Source organism: Typopeltis vanoorti, chromosome 1 (assembly GCF_054136105.1).
Source record: "Typopeltis vanoorti isolate ZY-2024b chromosome 1, IOZ_Tvanoo_1.0, whole genome shotgun sequence".
NCBI lineage: Eukaryota > Metazoa > Arthropoda > Arachnida > Uropygi > Thelyphonidae > Typopeltis > Typopeltis vanoorti.
This window is the reverse complement of record NC_143549.1, coordinates 7,092,719-7,113,732: the sequence shown is the minus strand read 5'-3', so window position 1 is coordinate 7,113,732 and position 21,014 is coordinate 7,092,719. Positions and strand designations below refer to the sequence as shown.

Below are 21,014 nucleotides of genomic sequence, written 5' to 3'. Positions count from 1 at the left end.
GTAAACTTATGTGGGCAAACTTCAAAATGGGGAAATGGACAATGAAACTTATTTTTCCATTTCCCCATTTTGAAGTGGGGGTCCCACAGAAGGTTCTTCTAAGGAATAAGTGGAGAAATTTTTTGAGTCATTAGAACAGGAAGCCGTCATAAAGAAAATGGAAAAGTGGTCACTGTTGCAGATATGAACAGCAGAGTAGGAAATTAATCCCACCAAGCATATAGGAACATTTTGGGAAAATTTTTTAGACAATAGCAAAGCTAATAACAAAGTATGTACTGGATTTCTGCTCATCATACGAACTAGTCATTACTAATTGCTTCTTTTTGGGGAGAGAAGATGCAGGAAATAAGAAAATCCTTGATGAGTCTCTGACTCCCTGGAGGTCTCTCTTAATAATAATAGAAGAAAATCTTCATTGATGATGTCATTGTTGATAGTGATGTCTTCATGCTGGTTCAGGATACAGGAGTGTACAGAGGATTTGAAATTGGAAGTTAATTACTCAATACTGAATAGGATAAAAATGGCTATCACATTGAAGAGAATAGTATAAGAAAATTTTAAAAAGAATTAAAGTTCAGCAACTTTTACAGGTACATTATAGACTCGACTATATTGAAAAAAATAACATTAGTGAAAAAAAAAAAAAAATTAAACATTGAAAACAAGAATCAACCATGTAGTCTCAGTTGCAAACTCTGAAGAAGATATTGATTGATTCTAGGGTTTATGGTGAAGTAGAAAATTAAAAACATCATGGTGGACACAGGAAGTTAAAAAAGCAATAAGCAATCGTGGAAAAGAAGCTGCGATCGACATTTGGCAACGACCGTGTCCTCAGTCGCTCTTTCCCACACGAATGGCCACCAAGATCTCCAGACCTTATGACTTCTGGTTATGGGGCTACTTGAATTAACACGTTCGCTGCCACGCTACTCAGTCATAGTTTGTTCCCGCACGCCAAGCGCTTTTCGCGTCTTCAAGGTCACTACGAGTAATCTCGTAGCCGGCTTATCAGACAGAATTTTGTTTCATACGCCAACTACGAGTAATCTTGTATCACTCCCATCTTCAAGGTCACTACGAGTAATCTCGTAGCCGGCTTATCAGATCAAATTTTGTTTCATACGCCAACTACGAGTAATCTCGTATCACTTCCATCTATATATTACATGTGCTGACGCCAGTGTTTATTGCGTCTAGTTCAGTTTTAGTTTCTAGTCTCTAAGAACCTTCAATTTCCTTGACCAGTAAAAGAAAACTTACTGATATAGAAGTAGAAGCTTATGCTAATATGAGTGATGATGAATTTCATGAAATATTTGGTTCCGATTCCGAAGATGATCCTACAGACGACTCTAGCGGTGACTCCGATGATGAAGAAACTTTTGAAGATGAAGTTAGCAACCAACCAAATACATCAACATCAACTTATTGGGAAAATTCAGATGAAGAGCCCCCACAATTTGACTTTGTTGAAACTGCAGGTTTTAAAATTGACACTGGAAATTTCAGTATCAAAAGGTTAGTTGAACTTTTCTTTTCTGAAGATTTTCTCACAATTTTAGTAGAACAAACCAATTTATATGCTGTATAAAATATTGAGGAAAGCCGAGCGCAGTTCAAAAAAAGTCGAAGAATTTCTAACTGGAAAGCAACAGACATACCTGAAATGAAATTATTTCTTGGACGTTTACTTCATATGGGTCCTTGTAATTTACCGTCTATTGAGCATTATTGGAGTACAAATCAACTTTACAATTTGCCATTTTGGCGCTCTAAAATGAGCCGAAATCGATTTCAAATTTTATTGCGTCATTTGCATTTCGCAGATAATTCTCAAGCAGCTAATGATAAATTGCACAAATTAAGACCAGTCCTAGATCATTTTAATAGTGTAATGCGAAATTGCTACACACCAGACAGAAACTTATGTATTGATGAGTCAATGGTGTTGTGGCGCGGTAGACTGGCATTTCGGCAATACATAAAAAACAAAAAACATAAATATGGCATGAAATTCTATGAACTGTGCGAATCAAATGGATTGGTGATAAAAATAAAAATTTATACAGGAAAATCTGAATCGTCTTTAGCGAAAATGGGTCACGCATATGATGTTGTATTCCACTTGATGGAAGAATATTTAGACAGGAGTTATGTATTGCATATGGACAATTTTTATAATTCTGTAGCTCTAACAGAATCGCTTACCAACAGAAAAACGTATGTGTGTGGAACGCTGAGAAATAATAGGAAAAACAATCCACCAGATGTTATTCAAAAGAAACTAAGGAAAGGGGAATTTGTCTGGCAAAGAAGAGGTCCTGTTGTAGTCAGCAAATGGAAGGATAAGAGGGAAGTCCTTTCCATTTCAAATATGCACAAATTTGAAATGGTTGAAGCGCAAAATCGGAATGGTAAATTTCAGTTAAAACCTAATATCGTTAGGGATTATAATTTGGGTATGTCAGACACCGATCTTTCTGATCAAATGCTTTCATACTATTCCACCTTATGAAAGACAATTAGATGGCCAAAGAAATTAGCAATACACATTTTTGAGGTATACATTCAAAACGCGCATAAATTTTATAACATGATTACTGAAAATGCAATGTCTGCATTAAAATTTAGAGATCAATTTATCTCAATTTTTGTTGGGATGGATGAACTTACAGCATCAGAGAATATCAGGAGGAATTGGGATTTTCATTATTTGGAAATTTTACCACCAACAGAAAAAAAGAATCACCTGACAAAGCCATGCCGTGTCTATACAAGAAACAAACGTAGATGCGAAACACGTTATTATTGTCCTGTTTGCCAGGAAAAACCATCATTGTGCGTGGAAAATTGTTTTAAAATGTACCATTCTTAATTTGAATAAATTTTTTTTTTTATTTTACTGAGTGCTTTTTTATTTCATTGATTGGTTTTTATTTTTATTGATTTTACTAGTTTAAAATTGATTTACAAATTACGTGTTATACTACGGATTAACTCGCGCTTGGCATACGAGGTTGGTAATCGACATACGAGTATACTCGTAGTTGGCTTGTGAAGCTCATATACGAACTACGAGTATACTCGTAGTTGGCATCTAAGGCACATACACAATATACTATATTTTAGTTGAAATTATTTCTCTTCTACCAAGCCCCTAGACATGCTCTCCACTTTATTCAGAATCCAAGGGTCCAAATTAAGGTAATTATACAAAGGGATAACTCGTGTTTGGCAAAGGAGGTCGGTAAATCGACATACGAGTATACTCGTAGTTGGCTTGTGAAGCTCATATACGAACTACGAGTATACTCGTAGTTGGCAGCGAACGTGTTAAGCGAGGTTTTCCTGTAATTTATGGACACCATGTGCATTAAAATTTACAAAATATACAGAGGTTCAGAAAATTATTAAACACAAGATCAAAGAAGCAAAAGAAATCTGGATAAATGAACAATGTAAAGAAATCGAAATTCTACAGGAAAAGCATGACAATTTTAATCTACACAAAAAGATGAAAGAGACCTCAGGTATATGTAAGAAAAAACAATTCTGTATCCTTCAAAACAAAAAGGGAGAAATTTATATCCAAAAAGGATGACAAAATACAAGAATGGGTGAAATATATAGAAGAACTCTTTACTGATAACAGACAGAACCCAGAAAATATTTATGAACGTATGGAAGGTCCATGCATTCTAAAATCAAAGGTAGAATGTGCACTAAACTCAGCTAAAAATGGTAAAGCCCTAGGACCAGATAGAATACCAGCAGAAATAGTAAAGTTATTAGAAGGTGACAACATTAACATATTAGTAAAGCTATTTAATAAGATTTACGACACAGGCATAATTCTTCAAGACTGGTTACAGTCGACCTTCATCATGCTACCTAAAAAAGTAAATGCGAAAACTTGTAATGACTATAGAATGATCAGCCTAATGAGTCACGTTCTCAAAATGTTTCTGAAAATAATTCAAAAAGGAATATACAGAAAATGTGAAGCCATCAGTGATACCCAATTCGGCTTTAGAAATGGCTTGGGAACAAGAGAGGCCCTTTTCTGTTCTCAGATCTTATTTCAAAATTGTATTGACCAAAACAAGGTAATATTCATTTGCTTCATCGACTTCGAGAAAGCATTTGTCAAAGTCCAACATGCTAAAATGATTGTACTATTAAAAAGAATTGGATTAGATGGTAAAGACATCAGGATCATTGAAAACTTATATTGGAACCAAAAGGCATCTGTTCAAGTTGATGACATTATTACAGACTCCATTAACATCAAACGAGGAGTAAGGCAAGGATGTGTGCTGTCACCTCTTCCTTTTAACATCTACTCAGAAGCCATATTTCAAAAAGTCTTGGAAGGAAGAAGGGAAGGGATTAGTGTAAATGGTGAAATCATCAGTAACATCCGATATGCCGATGATACAGCTCTTCTGGCTGATAATATTCAGGATCAAAATCTTTTGGAACTAATAAATGAAGAGAGTGAAAAAATGGGATTAAAAATAAATATCACCAAAACTAAATTCATGGTCATAAGTAAGAAACCAATTCTTAATTTAGCACTTTCTTTAAACAGGAAACAAATAGAAAGAGTGGCAAAGTTTAAATATCTGGGATGCTGGTTAAATGAAGATTGCAATCCTGAAATGGAAATAAAAGTTAGAATTGAAATGGCAAGAAAAAAATTTTCTCTTGATGAAATCAACACTGTGTAACCGCAGTTTAAACTTAGAGCTTAGAGTATGCATAGTTAAATGCTATGTATGGTCTGTACTGCTGTACGGTGCAGAAACTTGGACCTTAAAAACAACATCAATAAAAAGACTTGAAGCCTTTGAGATGTGGTTATACAGACGAATGTTAAAAATCCTATGGACAGCAAAAACGTCCAATCAGGAAGTACTGGAACAAATGGGGAAATCACGTGAACTTTTAGATACCATAAAAAGAAGGAAAACTGCATATCTTGGTCACCTACTTAGTAATGAAAAATATAAGATACTTCAACTGATTATAAAAGGGAAGATAAATGGAAGAAGAGGACAAGGAAGACGAAGAAAATTTTGGCTGGCAGACAATACAGTGGACTGGTATGAACTCTGAGAGACTGCTCAAAATTTGCCAAGGTGGTCGCCGACCTCCGATAGGAGATGGTGCTCAAAGAAGAAGAATTAATATTATAAATTAATCATGATTAAATTAATTATAATAATGTTCATTTTTTACGATTTTTTGGGAATGATCTTAGAATGCATTTCTTTGCCTCGATTGGCTAAATTTAACTCCCATGTATCTGAATTCCACCTTACGTTATTCCCAGCTGTATTGGAAAGTACCATTCCTGAAAATATCATCAGTCTTTAAAACTAAAGTTCTTATTGAAAGTCAATCGGTTTCTGAATGTGTATACACATACATACACAGACAAAAAAAATACAGATTAGTTAGGTAATTTATCTATGTAGTGTTCCCATTGTTTGAATTAGTTATCATATATGAATTTGCATTAATGAAATTTCATATATGATTAGAAATTATTATGAAATTTCATTAGTGCAGCTTTGTGTTACATGAATTTAAAATAGTTTAAAATTTTAAAAATAGCTGTTTTTTTATCCGAACTGTATTTGTTTATTTTAATTACGATTGTAGATGTATACACCGCTCCATGCTTCTGCTGCCAGTGGTCAGCTTTGCTCACTGCAACTACTTCTGGAGTTAGGTGCAGAATTAGATCCTGTAAATAGTTTTGGGAACACTGCACTTCACATAGCTTGTTTAAATGGACAGGAAGATGTTGTTGAGGAACTAATTCTTGCAGGAGCATCGATTTATGCTGTTAATCACAAAGGACAAGTAAGTGCCGCTATAAATTTTGATTTCCAGCATCAGTACCAGTTGTATAGGTAAGCTTAGATATTTTCAAACCTTTTTATTATTATTTTTTTCCCACATTACCACAATAGTTTCTGGCATTTTATGCCAGAAACTATTGTGGCAATGTGGCACATAAAGTTGCACTGGCATAAAATATATTCACCACATATAATCAAATATGAAATGAATTTTTTTTTTTTGAAAGAGAGGTACACTTTTTATATGGGTGAATATCAGAATAGTAATTGTATTAAAAATTACTGAATATTGGTATGCATAAATATAAAAATGACATATTTTAATTCTGAATATTTTTCATTCTCTCTCTCTCTCACATAACATATTTCAGAAGTAAATATGAAAGCAGAACTACAATGCATGCAATCTAATTTCATGCTAAATTTCAACCTTTTGATTTCAAGAAAACAATGCCAATTATCACATTAATGAAAATAAGTGTTATGTAAAGTATGAATTTAGATTGCCTGCATTGTAGTTCTGCTTTCATATTTACTTCTGAAATACAGGAATTTAACATTTTTACACAATTTTATTTTTTTTATAAAAATATAGCCAGAAAAAGAATAGAGAATCATGGAACAAATTTGTTTCTATTTTTTTTTATTTTTTTTTTTTTATGTTGAGCCCACACACAAGAAGTTGGTAGATCAACCTATAGTACATTGGTACCGTGTATGGGTTGGGAAAGAAGGTACTTGTCCATATTAGATGCGAATGACTGTAGATTGTATTCCCTAGGGAACACATCAAGGGTAAGACTGTTCTATAGTATAGTGGTTGCAGGGATGAAGACCATATGATGGCAGCTTGCATAGTAAGCCCTTCTGCCAGACCCAGTCAAATGCCTTGGAAATATCAAGTCTAACTGCTTGAGATTCGCCAAACTTCTTCATGGCATTTGACCAGAGATGTGTGACATGTGAGCAGATCTCCTGTTAATCAGCAGTGACGGAATCCATACTGGAGGTCATTTAGTTGACAGGTAGCTTCAAGGTAGAGTAGGAGTTGGGAATTGATGATTTTTTCCATTACTTGAGACAGGACTGAGGTGAGTGAGATGGGGTGGTAGTTGGACGGCAGTGACTTGTCGCTCTTTTTGGGAATGGGTTGAATATAGGCCAATTTCCAGGCTGTGGGATAGATATCAGTGGAGTAAAACAGTATATATAAGCGACATAAGACAGGAGACAGTTCTAGTGCGCAAACCTTCAGGACAATTGGAGGAATGCCATCAGGGCCAGGAGACTTTTTTGTCTAATTTAGACAGTATTTTGCTGATTTCTTTCTGGCAAAAGGATATAGTGGGCATTGTAAGGCATCTGGAATGGTTGGGGGACATTTGCGATTGTCGATTGTGCATGCATTGGAGGCAAGGTGTGAGGCCAGGAGATTAGCCTTTTCTGTAGGAGATGATGCAATGGAGCCATCTGGATATGATAGAGGTGGAAATAGTGTTGGGCAGAAGTTACGGCCAATTGCCTTGGCGAGAGGCCAAAAGGCTTGGATGCCATTTGGACAGGCTGCTAATTTCCTGTTTTTTGCTCTTTCGAAATCTGTTTTGGAAGCATTGATTGTTTTTTTTTTTTTTTTGCATTTATTTCGAGCTTGGGTATAAGCTCTAAAGGAGGATGGGGTTCTTGATCTGAGCCAGTAATGGTATGTTTGGTTTTTTATTTGTACTGCCTTGGCACATCTTTTGGAAAACCAGGGTTTAGTTAGGGAATGGCAGGTCAGACTACTGTGAGGGAATGTATGATTCCATGCCTGTGAGGATTACTTTGGTTATGAGTTTGGTGCATGTGTTTGGGTTGGAAGGTCGAAAGCAATAGTCTAACCATGGGAATGAGGCATAGAAGTTGTGGCAGCTATTCTACTTGGCAATGTTATAATGCCAAACTACTCTTGTATGGGAGTGGCTGTGTAAGCGTTTTTGCATGGGGGAGAAGATGAGCACTAGGTTGTGGTCAGAATTGTCTAGCAGACCCTTTACTTTCACTGTGTATCTGGAAGGGTCATTCATCAGGAAGAGGTCTAGGGTGTTTGGAGAGTGGTTTGAGTTATAAGGTATTCTGGTTGGCATCTGAACGAGTTGTGTAAGGTCATTAGTGATGCTGAATGTTTCGGCATCTCTGCCACAAGATCTGTACAGCTGGAGGAGGAAAGCCAGTTGGTATTGTGGACATTAAAATCTCCAGAGGATGATTTTGCTGTTGGGAAAGTGGGACTGGAGAAAGTCATTGTATAAATAAGCATATGAATTTGACTGAGTTGGGTAGGGATATTTTCATCCAGAGAAGATCAAAGTTGGGCGATTCTAGACTGGGTGCTCACTGGCAAGGTATGTTGGAGCAGATGTATGCACAGACACGACCCTTGGGTCAAAAGGAGTTAAAGAATGTGTGGTTTGGAAGGTTCAGATGAATAGTGCTGGAGGGAGGTGAGATCTGAGTTTCTGCCAGAAAGAGTAGGTGGGGGTTTGGGTAGACTGCAGGTGGTAATAGACACTATTAAAGTTGGCGTTTAGGCCACGGATTTTGGTAAAGTGAATTTGCAGTCATATGTTTGACTGCAAATAAGTCATATGTTTGACTGCAGGGGTCCTGCACGTTTCCTGTGCAGTGCCTGCATATTGGTCACCATGGTGGCTGCTAGTGGCATCACTTGGCGTTTGTACCAATTGAACTTGTCTTTAGTCGATGGTGCTACTGTATTCAGCATTTTCACGTTTTTCTGCAAGTTGTCTTCGAAGATGGCGTCCTTCTTCCCTTTGTGCAAATGGTAAATCTGGTCGAGCACATATGTGCGACTGGGGACAGGTGTCTTTGAACTTGTTGTTGATCACTGGTATTAGTTTTGATGTGCTTGTCGGTATGTCACAAGTCACTTTTACAAGGCATGGAAAGTTCGTTCTGTCCTTGCTTTTATTTATGGGTCTGATACAATGGCATCTGATGATATTTTTAGGGTTGATGTCGCATTCTTCAGCTAGTTTGAAGATGTTTTTATTTAATGCTTTTCCATTTTCTTTTGGAAAGTTCAAAATGACAGCTTTGAATTTTTTGTTTTTGGTCCCCATCGAGTCATGCACTGTTGATGCGATTATTTCACAGAGTTCATTCGCAGGGAGGAAAGAACTTGCATTGCGCAGCTGATTGCCGGTTGATTCCAGCTTGGATTCTACTGTGCATATTTTGGAGGAAAACACTGATGTGTTGTTCAAGGCTTTCTATTCATTTGCCTAAGTTTTCAGGAGCTGTTTTACAGATGGGAGGCACAGCAAACAGAAATAGGGCTGGTTAAGGTCAATATATATCTTGTGTGCTGTTTCATCCATTTTTGCATAGGAAGCATGTAACCAGTGGCAGCAGAACTTGCACAATATATCCTTTTTTTGTCACTGATATCAATTTTGCAGCTGCGACACTTTATGGCTTTGTCAGCAATTGATGCCGCTATGCTGACGAGACATGGGGTGCTTGTTTGTCGTTGGCTTTTGTTGCCACCATCTTTGCTTCGTACGATAGGCATAGCGGGCGCTTGCACTTGGCCAATTTTTAGATCCAGATATAACTGCTTTGATGCACTAAAAGTACTCACAGCTTATGCTGAGGTTAGCTGCTTCTTGGTGCCCGCTGTTAAGATTTCCTTTGGGCGTTTAATTTGAATGGAAAACTCTTGCAGTAGTGATAAAATGCTGGAGCACTAGTTTATAGTAACTTACTCACAGATGCCATCTGACGGATTACTTAATTTAGAATATGATTTATATAAAATGAGATCCAATGTATATAAGATTTTAAAATACTTAGGTACAGATATTAAAGAAAGCATAAAATTAAACACCGAATTGAAATTAGAAGAATTTCTATACCGAATTGTGGACAGATAAATATTTTAAAAAAGATAACTGGAAACATTTAATGAAAATGAAAAGGAAATAACTAAAGATGAATTAGAAATCAGTTTGAAAGAAACAAGAAATAGAAAATCACTTGGAGAAGATAAGTTAGGTTCAGAATTATATGAATATGCAGAAATAAGGTTCAAAGTAAGACGCCTGTTATTTTTAAATAAAATCTATTCAACTAGTAATAGATTTTTCCCAATGGAATGGAAAAAAAAGCAATTGTGGTCCCCATTTAAAAAGGTAGTAGACCCTAAAAACTATAGAGGCATAAGTGTACTAAATTCCTGTTACAAAATATATTGCAGAATTTTAAATAACAAACTAATAAATATTCTGAAAACTTTATTTTAGAAATACAGAATGAATTTAGAAAAGGATGATCATGTATAGACCTGGCCTTTTGCCTAAAATTAATAATAGAGAAAAGAAGAGAATACATTTAGAAACACATATTACATTTATTGATTTTGAAAAAGCATTTGACAAAGTTAAAAGAATCATTTTATTTAACATATTAACCCTTTCAGGACCATGGGACATATATGTCCCCACATAAAATTTTAATTTATTTGCAACCCTTGCAAATAAATTAAAATTGCAAAAACTGTGACTAGCATTCCTTTAGGTTTGTTAGTTCTGCTGTTGAGAATACTGCATACAGGATGCAATTTATGGTCCACGAGAACAATGGCCACATTGAACCAGGTCCTCTTTCATGGGTGAACTCAACACGCTGAGGTTGTGCAAGTAGTTTGTGACAACTTATGCTCTAGTAACTGTAATTACTGTGCTATATTAAATTGATATTAAATGTTTTATTGCTGTGCTATCATAAGTGCAACACATCAAAGTAATCCTTCATTTCAGTTTAGGCTTCATTATTCATTTGTCTATCCATTTTAACATTTTTTTTTAACATTGTACAGCATCATAGCCATAAGCATAAATAAATAAATATTCCAATATTGGTGACTTTTTGTGGAATCCTGCTTCCAATGTCTTGATTGGTCTCCCTACCAAATTTGGTGACATTCTGGATGTTAGATTGAGTTACATAAGGCTCCAAATAGGGGAAGTTTGATAATGACCACCTCTTTATCTTGTGTATTCTCTCCATGTGAATTTATGCAAATTTTTATGTTTTGCTGTTGTTTGATATCTCGTTTAATAAGATATAATACATTTAATATTTTATAATTTAATATTCAATAATACATTTTTTTAAGGCATGGTTATAGTGGAATGACACCCCTGCATTTAACAGCACTAAGTGGATTCCCTGAATGCTGTAAAAAGATGCTGGAAGCTGGTGAGCAAACTCTTTCCTTGGACAGTTCAATATTTCTTTGCTATAAAAGTGGCTAATGAAAACAGCTGTTGTTATATGGATGAAAAAAATATATGATATATAAAATTAAATGTTAGTATAATTAAATGTTCAATTATCCTTGAAAATTCTGAATATCAAATCCCCCCCCCAAAAAAAATCATGAATCTAAACTATTAGTTGTATCCATAATTTAAAAATAAAGAAAAGCACACAAAAATTGCAGTAATGTTATGTTCTGCGTGGAGTGTTTGATGACTCACATATCGAGCTAGTAATAAACTGCTAAAATTCTGCATATGACTAATATTAATACTGTAACAAAACTGTAAGAATAACTTTATAGCAGACAGTATATGAAATCATAATTATGGTTTCTCATAAATGAAGCTAAGCTGACTGTATATATGTAGTTAGAATAGCTAATAAGTCAGAGCTCTTTATTACTTATGGATGACCTGTGCATGGCATAAAGCACAATGTGTACTATATTATTTCTGCAACAAAGATTGTATAACTATTGTATAGTAGAGCAGCAGAGATTGTATAATCTTGAATAGCAGAGCAGCAACAAGAAGTTAAATATTACCTTTGTCTATATCCTACTTTGTATGTTAAAGTCAGTCATTTAAAGTCAACATTTAAGCAAGGGAGATTTTTCTATATGTGGTCTGTAGGAGAAAGTTTTTTTTTTTTCTCAATACATGGCCAGTAGAAGAAAGAATGATTTAAAAAAGATGACATTTGACATTGATTGGTACTAATGGTAGAATGATAACTTCTTTGGTGGTCAAATGCTGTATGAAGGGAGGAGGAGGAGGATGAGGAATTAATGGTGAGCGAAGTATATGTGGAATTCAGTAAACTTGATGTCAACAAGGCTATAGAACTTGATATATCATCATGTATCTTGGGGGAATATTTCAGAGTATTAACACCAGCATATCTTTTTAACATGTTTTGCTTTGGGCTCAGTTCCAAAGGAGTGGGAAGAGGGAAAAATTGTTCCATTTCATAAGAGAGAGAGAGAGAGAGATGATGATGATGATGATGAGACTAAAGCTTCAAATTACAGAACAGTCTGTGTGTTGAGTTGTGGTTAAAGTTTAGAAAGGTTAGTCATGACAAAAGTTCAGAATTTGGTTGACAACAGTATTCTTTTTGGTGGTCAGCATGGATTTGTAAAATCTCTCATGATATGTAACTATGTAACTTATCATGTTCGTTTTTACATGTTTTTCTAAGGAGATTGCACTTAGAAAAATGTCAGTTTTGTCTAATAATTTGTAATTTTGCAATAACTTATCATGAGCCTTTGTTAAAATAATGCGGTGCATGACGTCATCATGTAATGCTGTTAACTCATGTCTAATTAGTAAGTGAAATTCTAAGAATAGTGAAGAATTCTAAGAATTGCCATATAATTGAAAGAGAAGCATCAAAGATGCACGAAGTATGACATCATCATGGTCGAATGTCAACACATGACCATATATGGAAGTTTTCAGAGATGCATACAACAGAAATCCAGGCATATATAAGGTCAGATGTCGAGCAGGATTTTGTCTTAGGGCTTTCACCTTCTGTTACCTGGGTCTGCCCCCACATGAGAACTGCTGTCAGTAATCGAAAGAGGAACATCACAAGGGTCCTAAAGGGCATGGAATAATCAATGACTCGGACAAAGAAGAAGTTTGGCAAGAAATCAAGAATGAGCCAACAGAAGGAAAGAAACACAAAAAGGAGCACTTGAACATGTGAACAAAAGATTCATGTAGAAGGCAGTGCTGAGTGAGAATTGTAAGTACTTACAATTCTCACTCAGCACTGTGTGATAATACCGAACAAGATTGTACATCAAGAGTGTCTGTTTATGGGTACAATAAGATAATGCGAATTGATATTGAAATAAGTTTACTCAAGGTATGCTTGATTGTCAGTTTGTGTATATATATATATACGACTGGCAGGATACTCTAGATTGTGATTTAGCTTTAAGAAACTAATTAGAACTGAGTTTGAATTAGGAAGAATTGTAATAAACTATATGTATATTAATGTGAATCAAACTGTAAATATTCCTTTGTGATTTAATTAAATGGTTTGTGAACAACACAATGGACTGATTCTGTCAATGCACTATCCTGAAAATTTTGAACCTACATAAGATCAAGTTTAGGTAATCAATGATCAAGCCACAACTAATATAAGGTAAAGATTAATATAAGTGGCGAATACAAAATATCTGCTTTGTCTTACTTTAAAATGTTATAATCTCACACTCAATACAGTCTAACTGGCATATCCGTAAAACAAATAGATTTGTTAGACTATATAGAATGAGAATATGGGATCTAGTAAAAATAAATAAATGGCGACAGTTGATAATTAAGGCAGTCAACCATTCATGAAGTTTTAAGTAAAAGAAAACATAGACAAAGCAGGGTAGCAGAAATACATTACAGAACATTTTTAACAGGTTTGCTAAAGGAAGATTATTTTTAGCAATCTTTTACTTATTATAACAAGGTGACAAATCCATTGGATGAGGGTGATGCATACACAGTGGTACATTTCAACATCATCAAATTCCTGAGATGTACCCTCAAGGGATGTACAGGATATGATATTACTACATGAAAACTTGCATCACCACTAACTTCCTATCTACAATTGTCCTCGAAATCAATCTGTTACCTGTCAAGACTCCAACATTATCAGATCTTATATTTCTGATTTCTAAGACACTTTTTACTGTATCAATCCACTTATATCTTGGTCTTCCTCTGAGTCTTTTTCCTGCCAACCTGCAGAGAACACTTGTTTTGTTAATCTTTCCTCTCCCATTCTGTTTAAGTGACCATACCACCTGAGATTAGCTCTGATGACACATTCATGGATGCTAACAATGTCAAGTATTAGTTCTTTCCTAATATCCTCATTTTTAATATGATATTGCCATTAATGCCATCTGTTCATGTCCCTAATCTTTCTATATGACTAATATAACTAATACAGCTAATTGAATCCAGTGGTATATTTAGATTTTGCAAAAGCCTTTGATAAATTGCCATATGACAAGCTAGTAATTAAACTGGAATGGATGAGGTTGGATAATAGATCAGTGCATTGAAATAGAGATTGGATGTCTAATATGTATCAGCAAGTTACCTGTGGATTTGTGATATCTCAGAAGAGGAAAGTCACCAGTAGTTTGCCACAAGGGTCTATTTTTGTGGCATTACTATTTTACTTTATCAATATCATTAATATATTGATAGAAGTTTAAATGGTGATATGCAGTTGTTTGATAATGCAACGCTGGGGAAAACTATGAGGAGTATAGTGTATGTTGGCTTTGCAGAAGAACTTGAATTCACTGGCTGAATCAGCAGGTGAGTGGGATTGCCATTTCAGTATTGTAGTCTTTTCAGAACTTACTGAATAACCAAGTTCAAATTGGCAGTTCCTGTCCATTCATAAAAATCTCTCAGTTTCTTGCTAAAGTGAAAAATCTCTCTAATTGCAACTGACATCGTGGGTCAGTTTTGGATGAATCCTTATTTACAAATGAAGGGAATCATTTACACTTGATAATTCCCTTCAAAGGGAATTATCAAGTGTAAATATAGACCATTATAGACATTGTCACAATCAATGCAGTTGTAAATATCAACTGCATTGTGATTGTGACCTATAGAACAAGTAAAATATTTCAGCTACTTAGGCACAATTTTTAATGAAGATGATAAATTAAATATAGAAATAGACAGCAGAATTAACAAAGCTGGTATGGTAGGAAGTCAACTGAATAAATTTATATGGAATAAGAGAGAAATTAGTTAAAACACTAAATTAGCTGTATACAAGACATTGTTCAAACCCATTTTAACTTATTGATCTGAGAGCTGGGTTAAAAATAAAACACTTGATCAAAGACTAGAGACTACAGATGAGAGTCCTGAAAAAGATTAGGAGCATGAACAGATGGCATCAATGACTATCATATTAAAAATGAGGATATTAGGACAGAATGTGACATTGTTAGCATCCAGGAATGTGTTCGCAGAGCTAATGTCAAGTGGTATGATCACTTAAACAGAATGGGAGAGGAAAGATCAGCAAAACAAGTGTTCTCTGCTGGACTAGCAGGAGAAAGATCCAGAAGATAACCAAGATATAGGTGGATTGATACAGTAAAAATTGCCTTAGAAGATAGAAATAAGATCAGATAATGCTGGAGTCTTGACAGGTAATAGATGGATTTGGAGGAAAATTGTAGATAGGAAGTTAGTAATGATATAAGGTCATATCATTACTAACTGTATACTCTTGAGGATACTATATGACCTTATATCATTATCATCAAATTCCTGACAATGATTCCCTTCATTTGCTATCACAAGCATTTCTTTCTGACATAGTCAGAATATTCAACTATTTATTTAAGGCAATATATTTCAGCCAGAATATTATAGACCATTATCAGTGGTGACAATAGTTAATTGCAAAGTAGAACATGAACACTGGATTGATTTGAAAAGAAGTAAGTTTTGTGTGATGGTATGCATAAAACAATGTAATGGTATATATTAATATCATATATATATTTGTATATTTTGTTTCATTTATTTTTTACATAATTCAGGCATTCAAACTATATTCACTTTTTTATGTTAGGTTTATCATCTCTGATTCATTTTTACAGTAGACGCTTCCATTTTTAACCTTTTCAGTAGCTATTAGAACATTTTAGCACTTTTATATTTAATCTTCTATATTCTTACCAAAGTTTTCCAATTTAACTAGTTATTTAACTAATTCTGATAGCATAACTCTTAGAATTTTCTCTGTACTCTCAAAGGAACATATATTGATTTTTTTTTCTCATGTACTTTTTGATATGTACTTCCTTCTTTTCTAGGACTGCTTTGCTAACCTATTTGGTATAGCATACCATGAAGCTTTGATTTTTCTATCTTTGTAAGCAGCTTTACTAACATGGCCTTCCCAGCTGAATCAGTGTTTTGTTTCGAGCTCGTTGCTATCCCCATGATTTGGTTCTTGCTTTCAGAAGTCTTTCATGTTTGAATAATTCCTATATATTTAACTATATATTTGAATGGAATATTAGGTTGCTTTACATAGAGGTGTGGTCCATGTACGAGAAACTGGGGTGCACACATATCGTTATGTCTCATTTATTCCAAAAGGAAATATATCTCAATACTGATTTATATAATTGCATGTATATGTTGTAGTGGATAGTTTGCTATCCACTTTTCCTTTAAATTCAAAATCAATTCAAAAGTAAATTTCCTTTTGAATTGTTTTGTGTCTGTGGAGCTTATGATATGACTTTTTTTAATTTAGTGTGAGTGGTCTTCCTTTCAAGGTAGTGCAAAGAATAATCTTCTGTTTCAGTGTTTATCTACTGAAGATAAATTTCTATCCCATTGTTTATTTAATACACTGCACTTTTGGTTATCTTATTTTGGCCCAGTTGTCAGTTCTGTAGCTGTTCATCATGATAAGCATTTTTCACTACATTAGATTCATCTAGCCTGTACATCTGGCATCTGGACTTGCTGAATATGCCATCTCCACAACACGTTGGATTCTTTGGAAGAAGAAAGTTCTACACAAAATCCATTTTAGAACAGTTATGCACAGCAAGATATTCATCCCTCCTTCACGTATCCTAATGTGAATGGAAAAAGAATAGACTAAAGTTATCCCCATTTATGGGAAATTGTTTTCTTTAGTACATCCTGCCCTTAAACAAGTTTTATTTTTCTTTCTTACTTTCTTTATTTTAATGTATATATTATATATATAATTGTTTAATTTGAATTTTGCACCAAGAATGCTTGATACTTAGGGAAATCCTACAAAATAAAAAATCTCATTTGAATCCCCGATTATTTGCTATTGTACCAACATGCCTATTCGTTGAAGTGTTTGTTATAGTTGACTGTTGTTAAACTTTGATTGAACGGAATTCCTAAAAATTCTGAATGTATCACAGTTTAACAAGAAAAAAAAGGGGGGAGGAAAATTCCTTAGCAAAATGCTTGCTTCTGAGTGTGTACTTCTACTTTATAAATATAGGAAGGAAAGGGAGTTATTTATGCAAAGGTCAGTAATATGATATAATTCAAAGTTTGCCTATTTATATATATATAAAAAAAAACCTTTCTGTATAAGTGATAAAAGAGCAACTTATGCAACGCCAGTAGGGTGGAACAAAAAAGAAAAAAATTTATAAAATGTGTTATGTAGTATCCTGATCAGTATTGAAATTTACATGTTAGCACCATGACTTGCATTTTTCATCGCAAACAAAGGGTTGAAGGTCACCTAAGCACCAAATGAAGGCGGGATCAAAGCCCCATTCGGACACGTGGGGGGTAGCAGTGAAGAAAATTTAGCATACACTATTGAGCGAGGGCCACGTCAGTGATGTACTCTAATTTGTTGGACGAGTTACGGAGGTAACATGATTTGCCGATAGGGGGAAGGATATAAAAAGGTTAGCACCCCCCCCCCCCTTCACTCTCAAATTGTTTTCTTCAGTGTTCGTGCAGTTCCTGGTGCGGCGGTAGGAGGTCTCGTCTTTACCAGGCATCCTCGGCTGGCAAAATATGCTGGATATAGGCATACGCTCATCGGAGATGAGCGTATGCCTATATCCAGCAGACGAAGGCTGGCAACTGTCGGATGAAAGGCTGAAACAAAGATTCGTTCTCCTGATTATATGAAGGAAGAGTCAACTTCCTGCCTGGTCCGCATACAGCAGGAAGGGGTTAGCCATACCAGTGTGGTGCAAGCAGTTTGCATGGATTGAAAGAATACTTCCAGTACGAGCGCCGACCAATCTGAGCAGTAGGACACTCGATTCAGCCAGAAATTGTCAGGGAATTACAAAATACTGTGTGAAAGCCTTGGTGTACGGTATCATTACAATTTCTTTATTCTTTTGTGTATGGGTTTCAAACTTGTTATAGGAAGGGTCCAGAGACATTGGGGGACATGTGTTTCTGATAACGGAAACGTTTCATGCTAGGACAGTAGCACCCCAAGAAAAGGAATGCTTTGTATATCTTACAGAGAACTTAGTAATTGAATTACTGAACTGGCAGACATTGCATAAGGTGTGTGAGAGAGAGAGAGTTTTAGTTGATATATCATGATGTGTTATTAACATTGAATGAATGAATATGTCATTGAAATAATGGAAGAAAGTGTAGTATTGATTTTTGGAGAGTAATTGTTTCCCAAGGAAGGAATATTTGTCTAGGTTTAGACTGTAAAAATTTGCCACATGAGTGGGCCTATGTGCTTAATTTTAACTAGTAATGATGTTCTTGTGTAATGAATGATTAGTGCTTAGCATGAATTTTATATGAGTTGTAAATTATATTTGTTTGTCAATTAAATCCATGTTAAATTTTAAGAATTTGTGTTTTCTGCATGATAGAATCCGATGTACTGCCTGCAAAAATATTAGCATACAAACTTAAGCGGGAAACAAAGGGATTTGAAGGTTTTAGGCCACGATTGCAGTCCATAGAATCGTTATTGTAGATCTCTGGAATCATCTCCTGATTAATCAGGACGTCTTAATTAGGATGCCTTAATATAATTACCTTAGGTGGCACAGTATAAAATAAATATTCCTAAAGTTATAGGAGATGTAATTCCACAGAAGTTTCCATGCAGAGTTACCTCCATCCAGGGACAATCCTTATGCTTGGAGGTACCACGTGACTCTTTTGGACAATTTTCCGAGTTCTAAATGTAAATGTTAGTGTAAAGAGAAAACTGGAAACTATGGTTATATACTCGTATATGTATATCATATGTAATATGATCACTTTAAGAATATTCTTTATTGATTGTTGTTTTGTTTTTTAGATGTGGACTTCTCTGTGACTGATGACAGTGGAAGAACTTCTGTGCATTTGGCAGCCTTTGGAGGGTAATTAAAACAATAGCAAAGATAAAACACAATAAACCTGTTCTTAATAAACACAAAACTTATTATATAAGACCATCTGTTTAATACAACTGTGTACAACGGCGCCTACTAGTTTCGCTAGCCTACTGTCTAGCTTTGTTAAGACTAAAAAGGTGAATAAAAATATAATAAATGCAAAAAATGAACTAATACAGAACCGTTTACAATGGTTAGTACATCAAATTTAACAGCTCGCGTGACAATGTGTGCATGTAGTGAGATGCTTCAGTTATTATTGTGAACACCCGTTACATAGTTTTTAGTGTACTGTAGTTCCGCTAAACTTAATGAATCAATCAGATTTTTCCATACATATATTTTTCGATACTGCTCCTTGATTTCGTTTGAGGTTGTTTCCTGTTCGCAGGACTACTGCTGCCTCTTTGAATATTCTTGATATGTAATCATCCTCTATATATGGCATTGAACTGTTTTCCCAATCTATCGCGGGGTTAGAAGTTGAGAAGTGATGTGCCAAGCCTGAGGTATCCGCTCTGTTGGGGATGTTAATCACAACATGTTATTGTTGTGATTAACAACAAATATATAGAGGATGATTACAGATCCAGAATATTCAAAGAAGCAGCAGTGGTCCTACGAACAGGAAACAACCTCAACCAAAATCAAGGAGCAGTATTGAAAGATATATGGAAAAATCTGATTAATTCATTAAGTTTAGCGGAACTACAGTATGCTAAAAACTATATAAAATGTGTTCACAATAATAACTGAAGCATCTCACTACATGCACACATTGTCATGCGAGCTGTTAAATTTGGTGTACAACAGACTGATTTGGAGGAAAATTGTAGATAGGAAGTTAGTAATGATGTAAATTTTTCATGTAGTACTATCATATCCTGTACACCCCTTGAGGGTACATGTCAGAAATTTGATAATGATGATTATGACCGTTGTAAACAGTTCTGTATTAGTTCGTTTTTTGCATTTATTATTTTTTTGTTCACCTTTTTAGTCTTGGCAAAGCTAGACAGTAGGCTAGCTAAACTAGTAGGCAATCTTGTACATAGTTGTATTAAACAGATGGTCTTATATAAGAATAAGTTGTGTATTTATTAAATATACAAAGACCAAATATGAATAATCTAAATAAACCAGTTCTTACTATTATTATTATTATCACCAGACTTCCTGGTTGTGAGGGACTCTTGTTAGACTGAGAGAGAGAGAATGAGAGAGTGGTCAAGAAATTGATATGAGCTAAATTTTTCTCTTATAGAGCGTTCAAAATCAGAATGGCTTGCTTTGGAGGTGGTGAATGCAGATAGGGTAAATGAATGGGTGATATATACACAGTAGTCCAGATGAAGTTGTATCAATCTCTTATAAAGAGGCAAAATGACTTTAACATTTTTACATGTCAATGTTTGTTTCAGCATTTCAATTATCTTCTGAGTTGCATTTTCAATCTTTACTATATGATCTCCAAACTTTCTGTCTATTAAAATTCAATGATCTCTAGACTGATCATTTTTTTTTAGAATGATCCTACCTATGTGATCCACCATTGCTGATCTCATCTTGTGTTGCTACAAAATGAGATCACCAGTTGATTAACATCAAACTAATAGCCATTTTCAATCTATTAAAATTATTTTAACAAGTGCTGCTTGTATTCCTGATTGCTCTGCTTAACTTTCCATCATCATCATTAGCAGCAAACATCTACATGGTCCCATCATATTATTATTATTATATGGGCACCTCCAAGCAGTCTGAAGACTCATCGCAGGAGAACCAATCTTTCTACGCAATCTTTCATACCTCTCCTTGAATCCGTTAACAAGCAAAGTACTCACAAATGACTCTGGCAACCC

General features: G+C 34.9%; 1 protein-coding gene across 1 annotated transcript in view; it reads left to right on the top strand.

Moving 5' to 3' along the window:
* LOC150109762 (serine/threonine-protein phosphatase 6 regulatory ankyrin repeat subunit C-like) overlaps positions 1–21,014 on the top strand; it is a 336,489-nt gene that overhangs the window by 105,690 nt on the left and 209,785 nt on the right. The window contains 4 exon segments of the mRNA XM_090396213.1: positions 5,677–5,880; positions 11,056–11,067; positions 11,069–11,138; positions 19,074–19,137. Coding sequence (XP_090252339.1) covers positions 5,677–5,880; positions 11,056–11,067; positions 11,069–11,138; positions 19,074–19,137 — 350 coding nt within the window.